At 41.5% G+C, this 21106-nt stretch overlaps 1 protein-coding gene across 1 annotated transcript in view; it reads right to left on the bottom strand.

Moving 5' to 3' along the window:
- Positions 1–1562: 1562 nt before the first annotated feature.
- The window catches only part of HSD17B2 (hydroxysteroid 17-beta dehydrogenase 2), a 63394-nt gene continuing 43850 nt past the window's right edge, over positions 1563–21106 (bottom strand). Inside the window, exons 4-5 of the mRNA XM_002826689.3 lie at positions 9564–9701; positions 1563–2014 (exon numbers count right to left, since the gene is read on the bottom strand). Coding sequence (XP_002826735.2) covers positions 1653–2014; positions 9564–9701 — 500 coding nt within the window. The 3' untranslated portion in view covers positions 1563–1652. The remainder of the gene's footprint in view (positions 2015–9563; positions 9702–21106) is intronic.

The following is a 21106-nucleotide window of genomic DNA, read 5'->3' as shown; positions in this document are numbered from 1 at the left end:
TATGAGCGGGAGGCAGGAGGGTCTATCAGAAAAGATGTGACAATGGAAGAGGAGATTGGAGTGGTGCTGCCATAAGCAAAGGAATGCAGGACTTTGGATGCTGGAAAAGGTAACAGATGGAGTCTTCCCTGGAGTCTCCAGAATGAACACAGGTCTGCTGACCACTTGATTTTAGCATTGCAAGACCCATTTCAGAATTCTGACCTCCAGAACTGTAAGGACATGCCTTTATGCTGCTTTAAACTACTACACACATGGTAATTTGTTACAGCAGCCATAGGAATATAATACAGAATTGGGGTGGCTCCTGAGAATCTGCATTTCTAATAGAGTCTCAGGCGATGCTAATGCTTCAGGTCCAGGGATCACTCTTTGAGGACTGTTGGCTTTTAGGGAAGCACACCATCCTCAGTGCTCTTCCAAACTTTGGACTATAAGCTAAACGAATCGCTTGTTCTCTCAACAACACTGGAATCATGCAAATAGAAGTGTTGGCTTCAACAACACTTATCCCCAGAAAGTGCCTACTAGGGAAATCAACACTTAGACTGATTTTTTTTTCTTTCCACTCTGCTCTGAAACAATGGTGGAGAGCCACTGGGCTGTCAGTTTGACTAGCCATTAAAAATATATCGTGTTAGTATTTTATAAGTATTTATCTTGCTATATGGTTATTTATTATTTTCTCTGGGAGAAAATTGCAGAGCACTGTCATAGTATATACTCTCATGAAATCACCAAGGAAAATAGAAAAAGAGCCTCCACGTTCTAGAAAGGAAATTGAACAGAGAGGTTTGCAATGAGCAAGGTATTCTGGTTCCCTTTGTGTACCTTCTGCTCACCAGCTCCTCCCCTTTTACCATACCCAACTGCCCTTGGCCATACCTCTACAATTATCTGACATTGCTCCCTTCCACTAAGCTCTTCTGGGTAATGATACTGGCTTTTCCATCCCAGTATGCTCAGATGGGAGTAACATAGTAACAGTGCTGGTTACTATGGGCACTAAACCAGTCAGCCACATTCCCTAGATCTTCCAAGAGGTCTCCAGGGTTCTGCTTGAGATAGGACACCTTATCCTATTGTCTCCAGAGCTCCTGGTAGAGAAAAAAAAAGAGGAAGGAAGAGAACGAAGCCCTGATGATTTACCATGAATCCAATACCTTGGGTGTAGTAGTTACAGAATATCAGTGCACAGTGAGGAAGACTTGCAGGATCCATTGGACTGTTGCCCTTGCCATTTCTGCCTCCTCCTTTCCTTCCCTCTCTCTTTCTCCTTGTCTCTCTCTTTTTCTTCCTCTTCTCTTGGCAGGCGGTGGAGTCCAACCCAGGATTTGAATTCTGGCCCTGCCTTTTGCTAGCGTGTGACAAGAAATCTCTCTGATTATATTAAGTAGGGGCAAAGATACCCACCTCAATTCTCTGATGAGAACTAGATGAAAGAATATCTGTAATGTACCTGCTGCATAGTAGGAACTCAATTAACATTCTCCATGAGGCTGTTGCTACTCTCCAGCCTTCTCACTACAAAGTACTATTCAATCAATGAGTTTCACAGAGAATACAGAGTGGGAAACAACTTTAATGAGAAACCCAGTTTCCCTTTCATTTCAAGACTATGACATTCCTACTTCTTTGAGGTCTTCCATTGCCTAGGTGGCCTTTTTCTTATAGTTAGGCATGCTTAGAGCTCTGGGCATGGGCTTGTCTTGGCGAAAATTTCTTTTAGCAAAGTAATCATATATGCCAATAGGCAAATAGTGAGCAAGGCAGAGCCACAAGTAAGCGGCTTTCCCTGGCGTGTAATAGGCAAAAGGGCTCTTCGCCGAGATAGCATGCTGGATGTCCCGCAGCACCGGAGAGAAGTCCGTGCTGGCTGCCGAGTTGATCAATAGGAGGAAATTCCGCTGCGCTAAGATGTAGTCCTGGCCGTAGTCTTCCTGCACCTCAGCAGGGAGGTGGTCCAGAATGTCCTTCTCCAGCTTTTCCCACTTGTCACTCGTGCCTGCGATATCTGGGGCGAAAGGAAAGGGAAGAGTCAGATCCTGGGAAGGCCAAGGAAGTCAGGGAGCAGGCGCTTGTCTCCGTTGGGAAGGATGGGCCTTTGCAAATGCCTTTTATTTATTTATTCATTTATTTATTTATTTATTTATTTATTTATTTATTTATTTATTTTTGTGAGACAGAGTCTTTCTCTGTCTCTCAGGCTGAAGTGCAGTGGTGTGATCTCAGCTCACTGCAACCTCTGCCTCCAGAGTTGAAGTGATTCTCTTGCCTCAGCCTCCCGAGTAGCTGGGATTACAGGCATCACCAACATGCCTGGCTAATTTTTGTATTTTTAGTAGACATGGGGTTTTGCCATGTTGGCCAGGCTGGTCTTGAACTCCTGACCTCAAGTGATCCACCCACCTCGGCCTCCCAAAGTTCTGGGATTTCAGGTGTGAGCCACCACGCCCGGCCTGCAAATGCCTTTTAAAATGTGTGCTTTATAATGGCATTTATTATCATTTCTAAACCTACATACAGAAAAGTGCAGACGTAATTGGATTTTTCCAAACTGATAGCCCATGTGACCAGCAAACAGATCAAGAGCAAAACAGGGCTGGGCAAAGTGGCTCATACCTGTAATCTCAGCACTTTGGGAGGCCCAGGAAGGGGAATCGCTTGAGCCTAGGAGTTCAAGATCAGCCTGGGCAACACAGCGAGATCCCATCTCTAAAATATATATATGTGTGTGTGTGTGTGTGTATATATATGTGTATATATATACATATATATGTGTGTGTGTATATATATACACATATATATTTTAGATATATATATACACATATATATTTTAGATATATATATACACATATATATTTTAGATATATATATACCTATATATATTTTAGATATATATATACCTATATATATTTTAGATATATATATACCTATATATATTTTAGATATATATATACCTATATATATTTTAGATATATATATACCTATATATATTTTAGATACATATATACCTATATATATTTTAGAGATATATATACCTATATATATTTTAGAGATATATATACCTATATATATTTTAGAGATATATATACCTATATATATTTTAGAGATATATATACCTATATATATTTTAGAGATATATATATGTGTGTGTGTATATATATATATATTTTAGAGACGGGCTCTCGCTATGTTGCCCAGGCTGATCTTGAACTCCTAGGCTCAAGCGATTCCCCTTCCTGGGCCTCCCAAAGTGCTGAGATTACAGGTATGAGCCACTGTGCCCAGCCCTGTTTTGTTCTTGATCTGTTTGCTGGTCACATGGGCTATCAGTTTGGAAAAATCCAGTTACGTCTGCACTTTTCTGTATGTAGGTTTAGAAATGATAATAAATGCCATTATAAAGCACACATTTTAAAAGGCATTTGCAGGCTGGGCGTGGTGGCTCACACCTGAAATATATGTATATATTTATATATATACACACACACACACACATATACATAGACATAGACATAGACATATACACAGAAATTTAGCTGGGCACAATGGTGCTTATCTCTAGTCCCAGCTATTCGGGAGACTGAAGCGGGAGGACCCCTCGAGCCTACGAGTTGGAGGATGCCGTGAGCTATTATATGACTGCACCACTGCACTCTAGCCTGGGCAACAGAGCAACACTCCAATTTTAAGAAAAGAAAAAGGGAGGAAAAAAAAAAAAAGAAAAACAAAACAGAACAAGACCAGCCTTGAAAGTCTCTCCTTTCAGCCCACTTCTCAGTAACCATTTTCCTGATTAATAGGACAGATTCATCTTGGCTGGTTTTGAACATTTATATAAATGGAATCATATGAATAGCACTCATTGTTTAGCATCAGCTTCTTTATTCAACAGTATATTTGTGACATTCATCCATGCACTGTGTGTTGATTCTCCTTTCAGCATAGTATTACGTTGCATAAAAATGCTATGAATTATTTATCCACTATACTGTGATGGGCACTGTGCTTATTTTCAACTGGGCCTTTACAAATGCTGCTGCCACAGACACTCGTCTTTTGGTGACTATTACATATATAATATATCATGTAAAGTCTACAATATAATATATACTGTATATAATATAGTATATATACACTCATATAAGCATACACACGTATAATTTTTCAAGATATAGAAGTAATGCCTACCAATTAAATGTAGGATTTTAGGCTGGGCACAGTGGCTCATGCCTGCAATCCCAGCACTTTGGGAGGCCCAGGTAGGTGGATCACCTGAGCTCAGGAGTTCAAGACCAGCCTAGCCAACATTGTGAAACCCTGTCTCTACTAAAAAATACAAAAATTAGCTGGACATTATGGTGGGTGCCTGGAATCCCAGCTACTTGGGAGGCTGAAGCAGGGAGAATTGCTTGAACCCAGGAGGCAGAGGTTACAGTGAGCTGAGATCGCACCACTGCGCTCCAGCCTTGGATGAGAGAGTGAGACTCCATCTCAAAAAATAAATAAATAAATAAATACAGGATTTTAAATATTTAATCTATTTAATAGATATACTTTTCATTTATGTTTTTAAAAATATATGAAGTGTAATTTTAATATAATTCACACATAAATTTTAATATACAAATTACATACAATTAAGTATAAATATATTTTAAAAGTAAAGACAATACCTGCTTATTATATAAAATTAAATAATTTATTTACTTTAAAATGTAGCAGCTCTGCCTCCTCATTATATAAAGTGAATAATAAGGAGATGTGCATATTTTTTAAATTACTCTCCTCTAAGGTAACTAACAGTTTTGTGTGCCCTTCTACATTCCTTCCTTGTTCATACAAGCATGCATACACAGAAGAATTTGGTTTAATTTTTTTTACCAGGAAATAACAAAAACAAAAAGGATCATACTATGGTATTTATATTTTCCATGAATTTGTTTTGGCTTAGTAATAAATCACAGACCTCCCTTCTTGTCACCGTCTATGGATTAAACCAGAGCAACAGAATTTCCCATTGAACAGCTTTTAGCCAACCACTTCCCTATCCAGTGACCTTCCAGTTTTTCCTATAGGTTTCAGCATTGCAGGCACTGCCGCAGTAAATCGACTTTCACAACCTATTCGTTTTTACTTTGGCTTTATTTCTGTAGGCAAGAGTCCTCAAAGTACAGCCTGGTCAAAGGCACATTAATTTTGAATTTTAATAGCTACTGCCAGATTACTTTCCAAAAAGCTTGCAGTCTCCCACGCTCCCTCCTGCAAAGTGCTTGGTTGTTCAGATAGCTGTGGGGATGAGCCCTTGCTAGCTTGGGTGACTCCTGGATATCAGGACTGCAGAGAAGGAGGGGTGCTCACTTGGAAATGTAGGCCAGTGAAATCCAATTATACTTATGGAAATGCAAACGGAGTTTCAATTGCTCCTTTCTTTTCAGGAAGGCACACACCATGCTTAAAGAAATGATTATCATGACAATTACTCTGGAGGTTTCTAGGTCCTGAAAAACATGTTTTCGTGAGCTACTATTCTTCCTCCTATCTCTCCCCTGTCCCTCTCTTCGTAGGCTGGGGGTTCCTTTTCCTTTCCACCTCCTTCTTCTTTAAACACCTCATGGAATTTCTGGCCACTCTTGTGGGTATCCTGTCCAGAGTCCCCAAAGCTGTCTTTGTGAGTGACAAAGCCATCAGCCTTTTGCCATCAGTTCATCATCATCTCCCACTTTTGACAAACTCTCCCTACCCATCCATCCCATGCCACTTTGGTGCTGCACACAGTGAAGTTATTGATATGACCTGTATCAAAATCCCATCTCTGCCTCCTATCAGCTCTATGGCTTTGGAACTTCCTTAACTTCTCTGAGCCTCCATTTTCCCACTGCAAGATGGGGCTATTATGATGCCTACTTCACAGGTGAAGATTAAGGGAGATAATGCACATAAAGCACTTAAAATCTGCTAATCTAGCATGCAGTATGATTTAGCTATCTTTATTTCAGGGCACCAGAAAAATCTGGAATGTCTCTTAGAATGTCTTCAGAAGCTCCTTGTCTGTGTCCCTAAAGATTCCTTTTCTTGCCCCACCTTCAAATAAATATAAGTACAAAATGTCATTCTCCAAACATGAGTTCTCGGCCTTCTGCTCTTGGGCTTCTTGCCTTCAGAGATCTCATCAAATAGCTTTAAACTGGGGGCAGCCTGATATAAAAGGAAGAACCCAGGCACTGCATCTCAGGATCTGATCTCAAATTTTCCACCATCACGGTGTACGTGGGGTACGAGATCCCCACCCAAGGGCATGTTATCCACCCCAGCTCAGCATCATCACCTGGAGAATAATGTCAATGAAACCTGCTCCTCAGAGTTGTGGTGATTGGAGTATACATAGAAAGGGTAGAGGTATAAATTTGAGCAATATTTTAGAAAACAGGTTGGTGTGATTCAGTAAAGCTGAAGACAAGAAAACTCTATGATCTAGTCATTCTTTCAGAGGCATTTGAACCAGAGTAACTCCATCTTGAATAGGGGCTGGGTAAAATGAGAATGAGACCTGCTGGGCTGCATTCCCTGGAGGTTAAGCATTCTTAATCACAGGATTAGATAGGAGGTTGGCAGGATTGGTATCACAAGATACAAGTCATAATAACTGCTGATAAAACAGGATGTGGTAAAGCAGCCAGCCAAAACCCACCAAAATCAAGATGCCAACAACGGTGACCTCTGGTCATCCTCACTGCTCATTATATGCTACTTACAATGCATTAGCATGCTAAAAGACACTCCCACCAGCACCATGACAGTTTATAAATGCCATGGCAATGTCCAGAAGTTACTCCATATGGTCTAAAAGGGGAAGGAACCCACAGTTCCGGGCCATCCCTCCCACTTTCCCAGAAAACTCATGAATAATCCACCTCTTGTCTAGAATATAATCAAGAAGTAACTCTAAGTATACTCAGTCAAGCAGTCCATGCTGCTGCTCTGCCTAAGAAGTAGGCATTCTTTTATTCCTTTACTTTCTTAATAAACTTGCTTTCACTTTACTCTACGGACTCACCCCAAATTCTTTCTCACACAAAATCCAAAAACCCTCTCTTGGGATCTGGATCAGGAGCACTTTTTGATAACAGTTTCACTCTGTAGCATATGTCATAGGAAAATTCAAGCACACAAAAAACGGAAGTACGTGTACCAGAAAGTTCATAGCTGCATTGTTCATACTTGTTCAAACTAGAAGGAACTCAAACATCCCATCAACAATAGAAAATCGTGGCATATTCATAGAATACTGCACAGCAATGAAATGAGTGGACTACAGCTACACACAGTGCAGATAAATTGTCAAATCAGAATATTGAGTGAAAGAAGCCAGACACAAAGGATACATACATATTGATTCCATTCAAAGTGCAAAAGCAGTTAAAGTCAAATGCTATTATTTGGGCTGGATGTAACTCTACAAAGAAAAGCAAATAAATGATCATTACAAAAAGTAAGAGGTGATTACCTATTGGGAGATTGGAAAGGGCTGTGATGGTAGAGGATCATACAGGGGCTTCTGGGTGTTGGTAATGTTTTATTTTTTGATCTGGGTGTTAAGTACAAGAGTGTTTATAATAATTTGTTGAACCATGTGCGTATAATGCTTTTTTCTGTTTATATATTTCTCGATTTTAAAAAATAAGATCAACATCAGTAAAGAATGTATGGTACGTGGGTGAGAACAGCTCTCCAGAACTATTATGCATAGCAATTATACTGAATCTCCAAAATCATAACCTAACTGCAGGATTGCTCTCTTGTCTAAATGGAATTTTACATCTGTGTGTTGGAATTCTCTTTGGGCTGTGTCACCAAACCCTCAATCCTCCTGCCCAGGGAGTCCTCAAGTTGGAAACCCCTCTCGAGACTTCATCTTCTCTGCATTTCTATCGCCCTAGTCCTGCCTGTCATCATGGTGACCCATACCCCTTTCTCTGGGTCTCTGTCCCTTTCTCTGAGTCTTGCTCCCCCTCCACAACCTTAGGAGGTTCTCAGCTATGAAGTGTTCCAAGCCAAAATTTCAATGTTTCTGTATAGATTTTATCTTTTGCATTTGGGATAACATTCAAACCTTTAGGGTTTGTTCTTTAGTGCGTTTAGCAATACCTCCCAGTCTGTGGTCTTTTATTAGACATACTTTTTACATCTTCACTTGAATCATCGATTAAATGTTTGATGGCCCAGAACTGAAGACTGAGACTTGGGATAGGCTGCCTCTTCCCAGAGCTCAGATATGCAGGGAGGGGAGTGGAGAGAATGGCCATCTCCTCTTGGGGTGGAGGGGAGGTGGGTCATATTCTTCAGAGGGAAGGAGAAAAATATTGTTTCTGAAATATAAAGAAGCTGGGGAAGGAAACCTTCTCGGTCAATGGCAACAAAAGACTAATAAATGTTACTCTGAGTATCTGCTCAAACTTTTAGATGAAAATAAGCTCTCAAGCTAAATAAAGAAATCTGGTATGAAACTAATGGATTATATATTGCTAAACAGGTTTGGGCGGGGCAATGAAAATAATCAAAATTGGTGAGAGTCAGTTAGGGACCGTTTTTATGCTGCATTCCCACAGACCAAATACAACTCTACCATCGAGGGAGGGAGTGTGTGTCCTAGAAAGGTCCTGCTCAGAGCAGGCACCAGGGGACCAGGGTTCTAACCCAGTGTGGCCTCTGCTTGCTGATGATTTATGAGCCAACGCAATTCCTTTGTGAAAGGAAGCAGGGGTGAAGCCATACATGGAGAGCATGGCACTTAGAAGAGGCCCATGCAACCCAAGCCCTGCTAGGTGGACTCTGGAGAGCTGGAGAACTCTGGATGCATGACAACCCCTTCCCAACCCCCCGCACTAAGAGACTTAACCAAACTCCAGCGCAGTTTCTAGCAGCATAAGGCCCTGTCCCTTGGATGACACCAGCCCCTCCCTAAAATGCCTGCCTAAGAAGTCTCAACCTTGCCAGAAAATTTTACTATTTATTCTAGCCAACATATCCCTGAGAGGTCCCTGACTTCCCTTTCCTGAAATACTTACTAAAAAAGAACTTTAAATTGTAAATATATAGCTCTTGCAATGCAGAAGCATTTCTCTCCAGGATCTGAGAGCCATTCCTTTGGAATTCAATCATCAAGAAGGATCAGACCTCTGTTTCTCTGTCTCTGTGGGAAGACAGAATCTGAACTTCTTTAATTGCCAGCTGGCAGACACAGCTGGCCCCTCTGCATGGACACTGATGGACCCTTGTACTTTTTCACTAATCTGACTTACTGAGCCATGCTTTCCCCTCTCCCTCATTCTCCTTTTAAAATGTTTAAAACACCTTTGCACAAATCAGAATGGAGCTTAGCTCTTTCCCCTACTGTTAGCAGTTACTGCATCAAACCTGTTTTCACCACTTTAACTGATCTCTGGCTGTGCTCATCTTTGACAACACTGAGGGGTTCAACGTGTGCTCTGTCAGACCAAGAGGACCTTCGGGGTTCCTTCCAGGATGAACATCACAGGTTCTTGGGCTCAGAAACCTACTTGTTCGGAAGCCTCCAGGTTGGATGGAAACAACTTTAATTCCCCACTTGGAAAGCTCCATTCTCATAACTGATGAGAACATGGTCACAGCTGCCTTTGATGAGCCATAAGATGCCATCCTTGCCATTGGGGCCCCTCCTATGGGAATAATAGGAGAGAAAGAAGTAAAGTTAGAAATGTTCATTTTTTCATCCAATAAATATTTAATCAGTGTCTACTGTATGCAGGAACTGGTATCAGTGACTTGGGCAGACAAAGGCAGGCAAGGCCCCCTGAGCCCGGGTGAGCAATGTTCTTGCTCATTCCCACAGTGTGGCTTCATTTGCTTCTGCCTTCCTTGGCTCCCCTATTGCAGCTGGTATGATGACAAACCAAGTTGAAGGCTCAATCTTGTCCAACTCCTAAGCAAAATGTAATTTAGAGCTGGCCGCGGTGGCTCACGCCTGTAATCCCAACACTGTGGGAAGCCAAGGTGGGCGGATCACCTGAGGTCAGGAGTTTCAGACCAACCCGGCCAACATGGTGAAGCTCCGTCTCTACTAAAAACACAAAAATTAGCCAGGCATGGTGGCTCATGCCTGTAATCCCAGCTACTCATGAGGCTGAGACATAAGAATCGCTTGGACCCCAGGGGGCAGAGGTTGCAGTGAGCTGGGATCACGCCACTGCACTCCAGTCTTGCGAAAGAGTGAAACTCCGTCTCAAAAAAAAAAAATGTGATTTAGGTAAGATGAAGAGCATCTACCAACCAGGCCCTGATCTTCTAGCCTGAGCAACATACCTTCTGAGGTTCCTGGTAAACATATCTTTTTGTGGGGAGGGGGGTCCACTATTCAACCCACTACAGCACCTATAATCGAACAGATTGGGCTCAATACTTGTTGCAAGGAGGAATAACATACATCCTGGGGAATGGTGGGGCATCTCTGTAAGAGGGTGTGAGAAAGGACTTATTCTAGGGCTAGAGCAGATGCTCTGTATCCCACCTAAATCATATTATCTTAGAAGCTGGTGAGATTGAGTCTTAAACTGAGTTTGTCACTGGACCAGCTGTAAGGAAGTAATGGAAGGCAAGATCGAAGGAAGCCAAGAAAGGGAGTGATCTACTTGGAATAAGAGTCTCTGCAGATGTCACTGAGGCAAGGATCTCTAGGAAAGACCATCCTGGATTAGGATGGGCCCTAAATCTAATTAATGATGGGTGTGCTTATCAGAGACAGAAAAAGAGAAGGCACAAGGGAGAAGGCCACATGAAGATGGAAGCAGAGATTGGGGTTATGTCTCCCAAGCCAAGGCACACCTAGGGCCACCAGTAGCTGAAAGAGGCAAGGACAGATTCTTTCCCAGAGCCTCGAGAAGGAGCACAGCCCTGCTAACACTTGGTTTAGACATCTGGCCTCCAGAACTACGAAAGAAAAAATTTCTGATGTTTTAAGCCACTCCGTTTGTGGTGATTTGTGACAGCAGTCATAGAATATTAATTGAGGTGCATTCCTGGTGGTCTTCAGCAGGAAGACACTGACGTTACGAAGGAGCAAAGACAGTAGGGCTCACAGTGCCTCATGAAGTCTCATAGGAAGACTAGACCCGTAACAACAGGGCTCCCAGTCTTGGCAAAGATTTCCCAAGTCAAAGAAGCATCCACTGGGTGAATGGATAAGCAAACTGTGGTCCAGCCACATGATGGAACACAACTCAGCCATAAAAGGGAAAGAACTTGATACATGTAACAACATGGATGTCTCAAAACAATTATGGGCAGTGAGAGAGCCAAATAGAAAAGGGTATGTACTCTTTGGTATAATTCCCTTCATGTAAAGTTCAACAAATGCAAATTAATCTCTAGTGAAACAGATCAGTGTTTACCTGAAGGGTGGGGGTGCTATGAACATTGTGCCCACCCCCGTCAAAATTCATATTTTGAAGCCCTAACCCCTAGTGTGATGGTATTTGGAGATGGGGCCTTTGGAAGGTAATTAAGTCCTGAGGGTGGAGCCCTCATGATGAGAGGGATTAGTGCCCTTTTAAGAAGAGACACCAGTGAGCTTATTTACTCTTTCTCTCAGACAGCTGGTGAGCTAGTAATTTATTATCTCTCAGACAATTGAAGAGCTAGTAAATTCCTCTTCCATTTTTGGTTTAAGCTAACTTGGGGTTTGGCCCTGTCACTTAAAACAAAAGGTCCCAAGGCTTAACTGATATAATTTTAACACAATGTCTGGCATCAAGCAGGCTCTCATTAAACTGGTTAATCTTGCCACAGATGGCTAGTGGATTTTTATGTAAGTGATTTAATAGTTTCATGAAATCTTAGTGTTTGAAATCCAACTCCTTTCTATTACTAATAAGGGAGGCCAAAGACGTTACAGCAACTTGTTCAAAATCACAGTGTGAGCTGTGTGGCAATCCCAGTTCGTGGGGTTAGCCAGAGTTCTCACTTCTCCATGACCTTTATAGATGTTGAAGGTTGGTCAGATAGAAGACAAACAGGTTAGCAGAGGAGCCAACACTGACTGCATTCAAATCCTAGCTCTACCATTGATTAGCCACCTGTTATCAGGATAGTCACTTTATATTTGGTCTTTGCCTTTTTATCTGTAAATTAATAATGATAGTACATGCATCATAGGATCGTTGTGAAAGTTAAATTAATAATATATTAGAATAGTGCCTGGCACAAAGTAGCTCCATATAAGGGCTTCCTACTCTTAGTGCTACTCAGGCTTTTCAAAATAATATCTCGATAGCCCAAACGCCTCCATATGTTCACGGTTTCTTAGAGTAATAAGTGCACCTGCTTCAGAATCTCCAGCAGCCGTTGTTTATTATGAAGATTACTAAGAGCCACCCTGGACCCACTGAATCAGAATCTGCACTTAATACCTATTCAAGTAATCTTTTGAATATTAAATCTTGAACATTAGGGTTTTGTCACATATTTGTGCACATGAGCTTTCGTGATAATGCACTGCCTTATGGGTAAGTGCTATGGTTTGAATGTGTCCCTCCAAAAGCGTATGTTGAAACTTAATCCCCGATGCAACAGTGTTAGGAGGTGGGGTGTACCAAGAGGTGATTAGACCTGGAGGATGGGATGAATGGATTAATGCCATTATCTTGAGAGTGGGTTCATCATAAAAAGGGGAGTTTGGCCCCCTTTCACTCTCTTTCTCACTCTCTCTTGCCCTTCCACCTTCTGCTGTGGAACAACACAGCAAGAAGACCCTCACAAGATGCCACGCCTTTGATCTTGGACTTTCCAGCCTCTAGAACCAAGAGCCAATCAATTTCTGTTCATTATAAATTACCCAGTCTGCAGTATTCTGTTATAGCAACACAAAACAGACTAAGACATGACATATGAAGTTTATTGAGAGTAGATCATATACCACATTGACAATCTAAACAAAAAGCATGTTTTGAATCAAACATTTAAGACTCGTTTGTTTTTTACATTAATTTGAACCCTGCAAGAACTGCCAATATTAGACCATGTCTTACCTATGAAATGGCAGTATTGTATGGTTCAACCTCATAGATCCAATCCTGCCGTTAACGTTTAAGATGACGTAAGATGAGATAAATATAGGTGTCCAAAGTTGCTGATTAAGAGCCACTGTATCTTAAGGCTTTTTGACCTTATGTACCCCTTCATTGTCTGTCCAGTTAGAGCCTCTAATTTTTTAACTTTTAATTTTATCAAGGTAAAAAGACTTAATATGAATTATACTTTACTTTTTTAACAGATTTTTTAAGTGTGCTATACAGCATTGTTAACTGTTGGCACAATGTTGTATAGCAGATCTATGTAACTTATTCCTCTTGCATTACTCAGACACTTTGAATAACCTAATATTAGGTAACTTAAGAGAACACCCCTTGTTATGGACTTAATGTTTCTGTTTTCCAAAAATTCCTATCTCAAAGCCCTAATCCTCAGGATAGCTGTATTTGGAAATGAGGACTCTAAAAAAGTAAAGTTAAATGAGATCAGAAAGATGAGGCCCCTGATCCAACAGAATTAGTGTCCTTATAAGAAGAGACACCAGACACCTCACACTCTCTCCTTGAACATGCACCAAGGAAGGGCTATGTGAGGACACAGCAAGAAGGTAGTTGACTGTAAACCAGGAAGAGAGCCCTCACCAGAATACCAACCATGCTGGCATGTTGATCTGGGACTTCTAAACTGCATAACTGTGAGAAAATAAATTTGTGTTGTTTAGGGCACACGATATGTGATATTTTATTGTGGCAGTCTGAGCAGACTAACATACTTAGTCAACAACAAGACCTGCCTTAACCAATAATATACAGAACTATGGACTCTTTCCACTCTTCCTAGACCTAGACTGCACACTTTCTATCCTTACTTAGCGTAGGCACGAAAAATCATCCCCTCTCTTCTAAGTCTTATTCCCCTGAATGCCTCTGTGAACTATTCAGTCAATTTGTTCCCTGGGCTGTGTTCCCTTACCTGGCAGGGGAATAAATTCAGCATTCACTTTGTTGATTATTCTGGTGGTCATTTTCTTTCCTTTACATTGTGATGTACTGTTGACAGTGGGCTAAAAATAAGGGACTTGAAGTTACCATTCTGAAGCTTACAAAAGAATTGTGGAGACCCTTTCTCTCCCTGCCTTATGTATACTTAGCATCATGTTTCCAAGGTTCATTCATGTTGTAGCATGTATCAGTACTTCACTCTTTGTAAAGCTGAAAAATATTCCTTTATACGGATATGCCACATTTTATTTATCCAGTGATCCCTTTATGTATTCTTGAGTTGTTTCTACCTTTGGCTATTGTGAATAATGTTGCTATGCCCGTCTATGTACGAGTGAGTTTTTGTTTGAACACCTGTTTTCTATCTCTTACATATACACCTAGGAGTAGAATTGCTAGGTCACACAGTAATTCTAAGTTTAACTTACTGAGGAACTGCCAAATGTTTTCCACATCTGCTGAACCATTTTATATTTCTACCAGTAGTATAAGAGGGTTCCCATTTCTCCACATTCTCACCAACATGTGTTTTCTCTGTGTGTGTTTCTTTTATTATAGCCATCTTAGAGTGTATATTATATTATGGTGGTTTTTCATTACGGCCATTTTAGGGGGTATGTTATCTTATTGAGGTTTTGATTTCTAGCAATCGTGTATTTAGAAGCTCTCCGGTGATTCTGATGCAGCTAAAGCTTGAAAATGTGGTCCGGGGATTAGTACCACCAACATCACTCGGGAACTAGTTATAGACATGCAGAATCTTAGGCTGCACCCAGACCAACCCAGTCAAATTCTGCCTTTTAGCAAGATCTCCAAGTGATGCCCACATATGTCAGTGTTGAGAAGCAATGGAGTAAGAGATAGCCCTAAATTGCCAACACTTTCTAATTACCATTTAAAGAGACCAGAGTTAGGGTTGTTTTTTTTTTTAATGCCCCTGCTTGTCTGACATGTTCTCGCTTAACAGCCTGGAAAAGTAGAAAGCACATAGTACTTGGAGTAAAACAGACCCTGGTTCATATCCTGACTTTATCACTTACCAGTTATACAAATTTGGGTTACAGAGTGCTTGATCTAGAAACTTAATTAATATCTGCATTTTGTGGATGTTAGAATGAATTGACTATAGGCATGTAAATCTCTCACACAACCCAGCATGAGGAGGTTCATTCAGTCTTGCTCTACCCACCTTCCCCCTTGTCCCACAATCGCCCTGCAGAGTGTCAGGGAAGAAAATCTCAGCCTAGGCTTCCCGTCTTGCAACTGAGCAGCTGAGGGACTGGCTGAATGACTTGCCAAATGATTCTTTAAAGGCAGCTGGCTCAGCAAGGAAAAGTCCAGGAATGATCCCACAGTCTGGACTGAGACAGAACTCAAGGCTGAAACTGTGAACTCTACTAGATCCTTTAATTTGTAGACTTGTAAGAATCTCTAAGATTGCTTGCTTTGGTATAAAGTAATTCTGAAGTATTTTAAACAGCTTGGGACGGGCTCAGTAGCTCATGCCTATGATCCCAATACATTGGGAGGCCAAGACAAGAGGATTGTTTGAGGCCAGGAGTTCAAGACCATCCTAGGCAACAAAGTGAGACCCCATGGCAAAAATAAATTAGCAGATGTGATGGCATGTGCCTGTATTCCCAGCTACTCAGGAGACTGAAGTGGGAGGATCGCTTGAGCCCAAGAGTTCAAGGTTATAGAGAGCTACAGTCGTGCCACTGCACTCCAACCTGGGCGACAGAGGGAGACCTGTTTTGGAGGGGTTTATTTTCAATTCTTCTTATTCAAGCATAGCATGCAATTATACACAGGTGTTTACTCTGAGATTTCGGGGGGAAAATTGGCCCGAAAAAGGTTTTGGGCCTCAAACAGAACAATTTTCCAACGGCCCTTTGTACAATTAGAGTTGTTTCCCACTTCTCTAATTCTAGGTAAAAATATAAAAAATAATAATACTAAAAAGAGCAGTTTGATGTGGCAGACAACTGTGATTACTATCTCTCAGCTGAGAGGTCCCTTTTACTCAGGTACTTCCTATATACCAGTAACTGTGCTAAGCACTCAAAACCCATGGTGCATTTAAATCTGCAGCCAAGATCAGAGGTTTTCAACTGGGGGTGATTTTGCACCCCAAAGATCATGGGAAATATCTGAAGATGTGTCACAATTAGGGGTGGGTGCTACTATTATCTAGTGGGTCAAGGACACATATGCTGTTAAACACCCCATAATGCACAGGACAGTGCCCTTACAGAAAGAATCCTCCCCACCAAATTGTCAATACTGTCAAGGTTGAGAAATATTGCCCTGGACTCAGGTGCTACATGACCCTCATTTGAAGACAGAGACAGACAAGTAAGGTGACCTGACCCAGGTCACCCAGCTAGTAACCAAAGAGCAAGATTTAAGCCACAATGACACAAAATCTCTGAGGCCTGGGTCATTTTAGAAGGGCTTGTTTTCAAGCATAGCATGCAATCGCACACAAGTGTTTATGCGAACATTTCTGAAGAGGAAAACTGGCGATTTTAGGCCTCAAACAGAAAGATTTTCCAACTGCTCTTTGTACCATCAGAGTTGCCTCCCATGCCTCTGATCCTTGGTTAAATATTTATCCAACTGCCTTGCTGGGATTTGGGTTAAAGAGCTATGCTATTTATGTGGGAGGGATAATCAACAAGTTATTACAATGGGGAAAAGTCTCCTGTAGTAGACATGGTTGAATCTGGAAGGAGTTACCTGTTGGGGTCATCTCCTCAGGAGCCAGTAAGTGACAGGGCAGAAGATGAAGGGTAATTCAGTGTCACAGTCAGAGGCAGTGATACCAGCAGCTGGCAGATTAAGAAGCTACAAGTGCACAGACTGTCAGCTGCTGCCCCAGATCCTCATGATGGGATGGTTTTTGGGTCGCTAATGCTACTGGACCATTCACTGCATGCCAAGCACAAGGCTGATGCTTAAACATGTGTTATCTCATCTCATCTCTCCATGGACCCCAGAAGAAGCAATTACTATTATCCTCATCTTAAAATGAGGAGACTGCAACTCAGAGGTTCTGAACTGTTCCCAAGGTCACACAGTTGTCATTGGTAGAGACAGGATTAAAACCTGGGCAGTCTGTCTTCATTCTGCTTGCCTGGCATCCTAGAAGATTCTTACCTGTATTCCTACATGATGTCTCTTACTCTTTCCCTTTCATGTTCCTTTCTTTAGGGATGGAAGATGTAGGAGGGAAGGACACAGGAGGGAAGGACATGGTTGACTCTAGATTGCATTTCTTAGAGAAGAACTTAAAGAAGTAATGTTTCTCCCCATCCCACTCCTGGAACTTCCCACCCGTAGGAGTGTATTTAGAAGACATGGGTTATGTTGACTTTATTTCCACACAAGAATGGGAGTTAGGCTGGAACAAGCATCTAACAGTGGAGCTAGTAGAAAGCAAAAAATGGTCAATAAGGTACCACTGGGGAGAGCATCTGAGACCCTTTGACTTTGTGTTTGATGTGGTGGTAACATATGGTTATGCTGAGTCACCAGGGAAGGAGGTGGCTTGGTGAGTCAGAACATGAAACTGAAGTTCAAGTTCAAGTTCTAGCTTACAGGTCAGTCACTGAACCCTTCTGACCTTGGTTTTTATAACTGCAAAATGAGGATAGCAACATTACATAGGTTTTTGGGGTCATATACCTGAGAGCATTCAACAAATGCCTGAAATGTAATGGATCCTTCATAATAACTCTTAATGTTTATTAGGTGTCTACTATATGCCAAGCACTGTTCTGAGTGTTTTAACATCAGCTCTAAATGTATTTAATGGTCACAACTGTCATAGGAGGTAGATTGTAGTATTATCCTCAGGAACCTCATTTTAAAAAATGAAAACACTAAAGTGTAGAGAGTTTAAGTGACTTTCCCAAGGACACAGAAAGTGATAGAAACAATAGCTAACCCTTACATAAAATTTACAGTGTCCGCACAAAAACTTGTACAAAAAAAATATTCAGAGAAGCATTATTCATAATAGCCAGAAGTTGGAAAGAACCTGAATGTCCATCAACTGATGAATGGATTTTTAAAATGTGGTTATATTCATATGCATATTCAAAAAACTGCAAAGAAACCTATTGAGGAGGACATTTTGGGAGTTTGAACTTTCAGACAAACATCCTTTTAAGCAATGTGTACGTTCCAACTCTGGCTGGCTCTGCCCAAATGAGAGGCATATGGAACTTCTCACTGAGGCTGGACAAGCAGATAGAAGGTCAGGAGAGGGTGTGGAAATTGTGCCTGATAGAGACAGCAAGGAGGATAAGAAGTGGCCAATGGGCACAGGGAACTGAGCAGTCTTTAACGGAAAACAAAGGAGCCAAACTTTAATGGGTTAATGAGGTTGCCAAGAAGTAGAGGCTGCAAGTCACCTAGCTTTTGAAGGAGTTCAGGGAAAAAGGGGAAAAGAAGCTCTCATTGTTCAGCTCCCACTTACAAGTGAGGACATGTGGTATTTGGTTTTCTGTTCCTGCATTAGGTTGCTGAGGATAATGGCTTCCAGCTCCATCCGTGTCCCTGCAAAGGATATGATCTCATTCCTTTTTATGCCTGTGTAGTATTCCATGCTGCATATGTACCACATTTTCTTTATCTAATCTATCATCGATGGGCAATTGGGTTGATTCCATGTCTTTGCTCTTGTGAATAGTGCTGCAATGGAACACACATGTACCCCAGAACTTAAAATAAAAACTAGAATTAATTTAAAAAATAATGAAGTGCAGGGCAGTGTCCATTAATAGAAATAGTAATAACTCATAACCTTCAGGGAAGACATACTACACATAAGCAGCTATGCTAAGAACTTTATGAGAATTATTTTATTTAAGCCTCAGAACGCTCCTATGTGGTCATATTTCCTCTGCTTATTTGTCCACTCTTATTGCCTCCACTTTATGGGGACAAAAGTGGAGCTTAGAGAGGCCATAGGACCTCGGATTTTCCAGGAGTGTCACCCAACCAGGAAGTGAAGAGGAGAGCCCCACCCTCCTGGCTGCCAGCCCAGTTCAAAGAGAAAAGTATTGATAGTCTGGGGAGGAGTCATCCTTGGAGCATAGCCTGGGGTAGAATGAAAGGCCCAGGGAGAGAGAAGGAGTTAGTGCGGAGGAGGAAGGAGGAAAGGTTGAAGAGGAGAATGAGTGACAACAGAAGGAGAGAGGAGAAGTTACGAAAGCTCATGCGGGACAGCTTCAGTTTGCTTGTGAGAGTTTCAGAGAGGGAGGGAATAGAGCAGACAAATAAACAGCAAATACAATTTGCAATAATTTTTTCTTCTATTCTGCACACCTCTTGCCTTCCAAGGAGGGCAGATCCAATGGAAGTGTTTAGTTCATTGAGCAGCTAAGAGTAGGTGAATGTGATATGAACGTGCTGGTTATGGGGGAAGGAAGGAGAGGGAAAGATGAGGAAAGAAACCAGGGAGATTTGGGAGCCAGGAAGGACGGGGGAGGGAAGGAACCAGAGGTGAGGTGGCTGGCAACTGAAGACCTTCTGAAGGAAGAAAAACAAAACAAAACAAAAACAACAACAACAACAAAAATCTGAAGGGAATTTGCATTAAATAATGCTTTGTGATATATGGAATCTCTAGTAAAATCTGTTTGATTGGCTCTGCCTTTTTGGAACGCGATAACGTGCTAAGTGTTCCTTCAACATGGTGTAAAGAATGAGGAGAAAGTGTTCATGGAGACCTGAATTACATAAGATTAGGAGGAATGAAGTTTAAATTTGAGGAGAAAAAAGAAAAATGTTTGGAATCTGTAATTAGGTGCATGTGATTTGTTATAAATCGGAGCTCGTTTAAGGTCAAACCAGACACATTATTTTCCCACAGCTGCTGTAACAAATTACTACAAACCCAGTGGCTTAAACATTACAAATTTATTATCTTATGATAAAATCAAGGAGTCAGCAGGGTCGTGCTCCTTCTGGAGGCTCTAGGGGAGAACTAGTTCCCTTGACTTTTCCAGCTTCTAGAAGCCACCTGCATTCCTTAGTTCCTGGCCCCTTCCTCTATCTTCAAAGCCAGCTAGGTACCATCTTCCAGTTTCTCTCTGACTCTGACCCTCATGCCTCTTTCTTATAAGGACCCTTGTGATTGCATCAGATTCATCCAGAATATCCAGGATAACCTCCTCATCTCAAGATCCTTCACTCAATCACATGTGCACAGTACCATTTGCCACGTGAGGCAACAGGCTGACAGGTTGCAGACAATGGGACATGTATGTCTCTGGGGACCCATTATTCTGCCTCCCAAACCAGCTGCCTACTCACAGCAGCCTGAGATGGTTTCTTCAGGGTTATTTACTCTGCAGCAATGAATAACTGGAACAGAGTCATCAATTCCAGCTCAGTTTTTCCTGGCTGGTGCAAAGTTCCATGATAAATCTATGCCACCAAAATTCTTGTCACTCAGAAGGTGACAGAGGTGCCAGACTCAAGACAATCTGGTGGGTCAGGGCAACCACGTGCTTCTTCTGGAGCCCTTATTAGTGATTGACTGCCTCTCTCCCTCCATGCACCTTGCTTCAAAATGAAAATAACAGCAATGAACTCCCAGATAAGCATGTTTCCAAAGTTACTATTACATTAATTTTGCCAAAGATATATCAACAAGTCAGCATCACATTGGATGTTAATTTCTGTGGATTGGTTAGTTATATATTGCCTTTTACACATACTCTGACTTTTCTAATCCTTGTGTTACATTCTAGCTTTTTCTTTTCCAGCTCAAAATCTTTTCTATTGTTTCACAAAACTCTCCAGTAAGTGCTAGAGAGCCCCTTACTGTGTTCTCTGCTGAATTCCCCTGTTCCTTATCAATTACAGTGTTATGGACTGAATTGCTCCCCCCACCACCCAGAAAAGTTTATATGTGGCAGTACTAACCTCCAGTATCTTGGAACGTGACTGCATTTGAAGATAGAACCTTTAAAAAGGTGATTATGGTTAAACGGGATCATAAGAGTGGTGCCCTAATTCAGTAT

The sequence above is a fragment of the Pongo abelii genome, chromosome 18, assembly GCF_028885655.2.
Source record: "Pongo abelii isolate AG06213 chromosome 18, NHGRI_mPonAbe1-v2.0_pri, whole genome shotgun sequence".
Classification (NCBI taxonomy): domain Eukaryota; kingdom Metazoa; phylum Chordata; class Mammalia; order Primates; family Hominidae; genus Pongo; species Pongo abelii.
The sequence above is the reverse complement of the archived record's forward strand: the minus strand, read 5'-3'. Positions and strand labels throughout refer to the sequence as shown.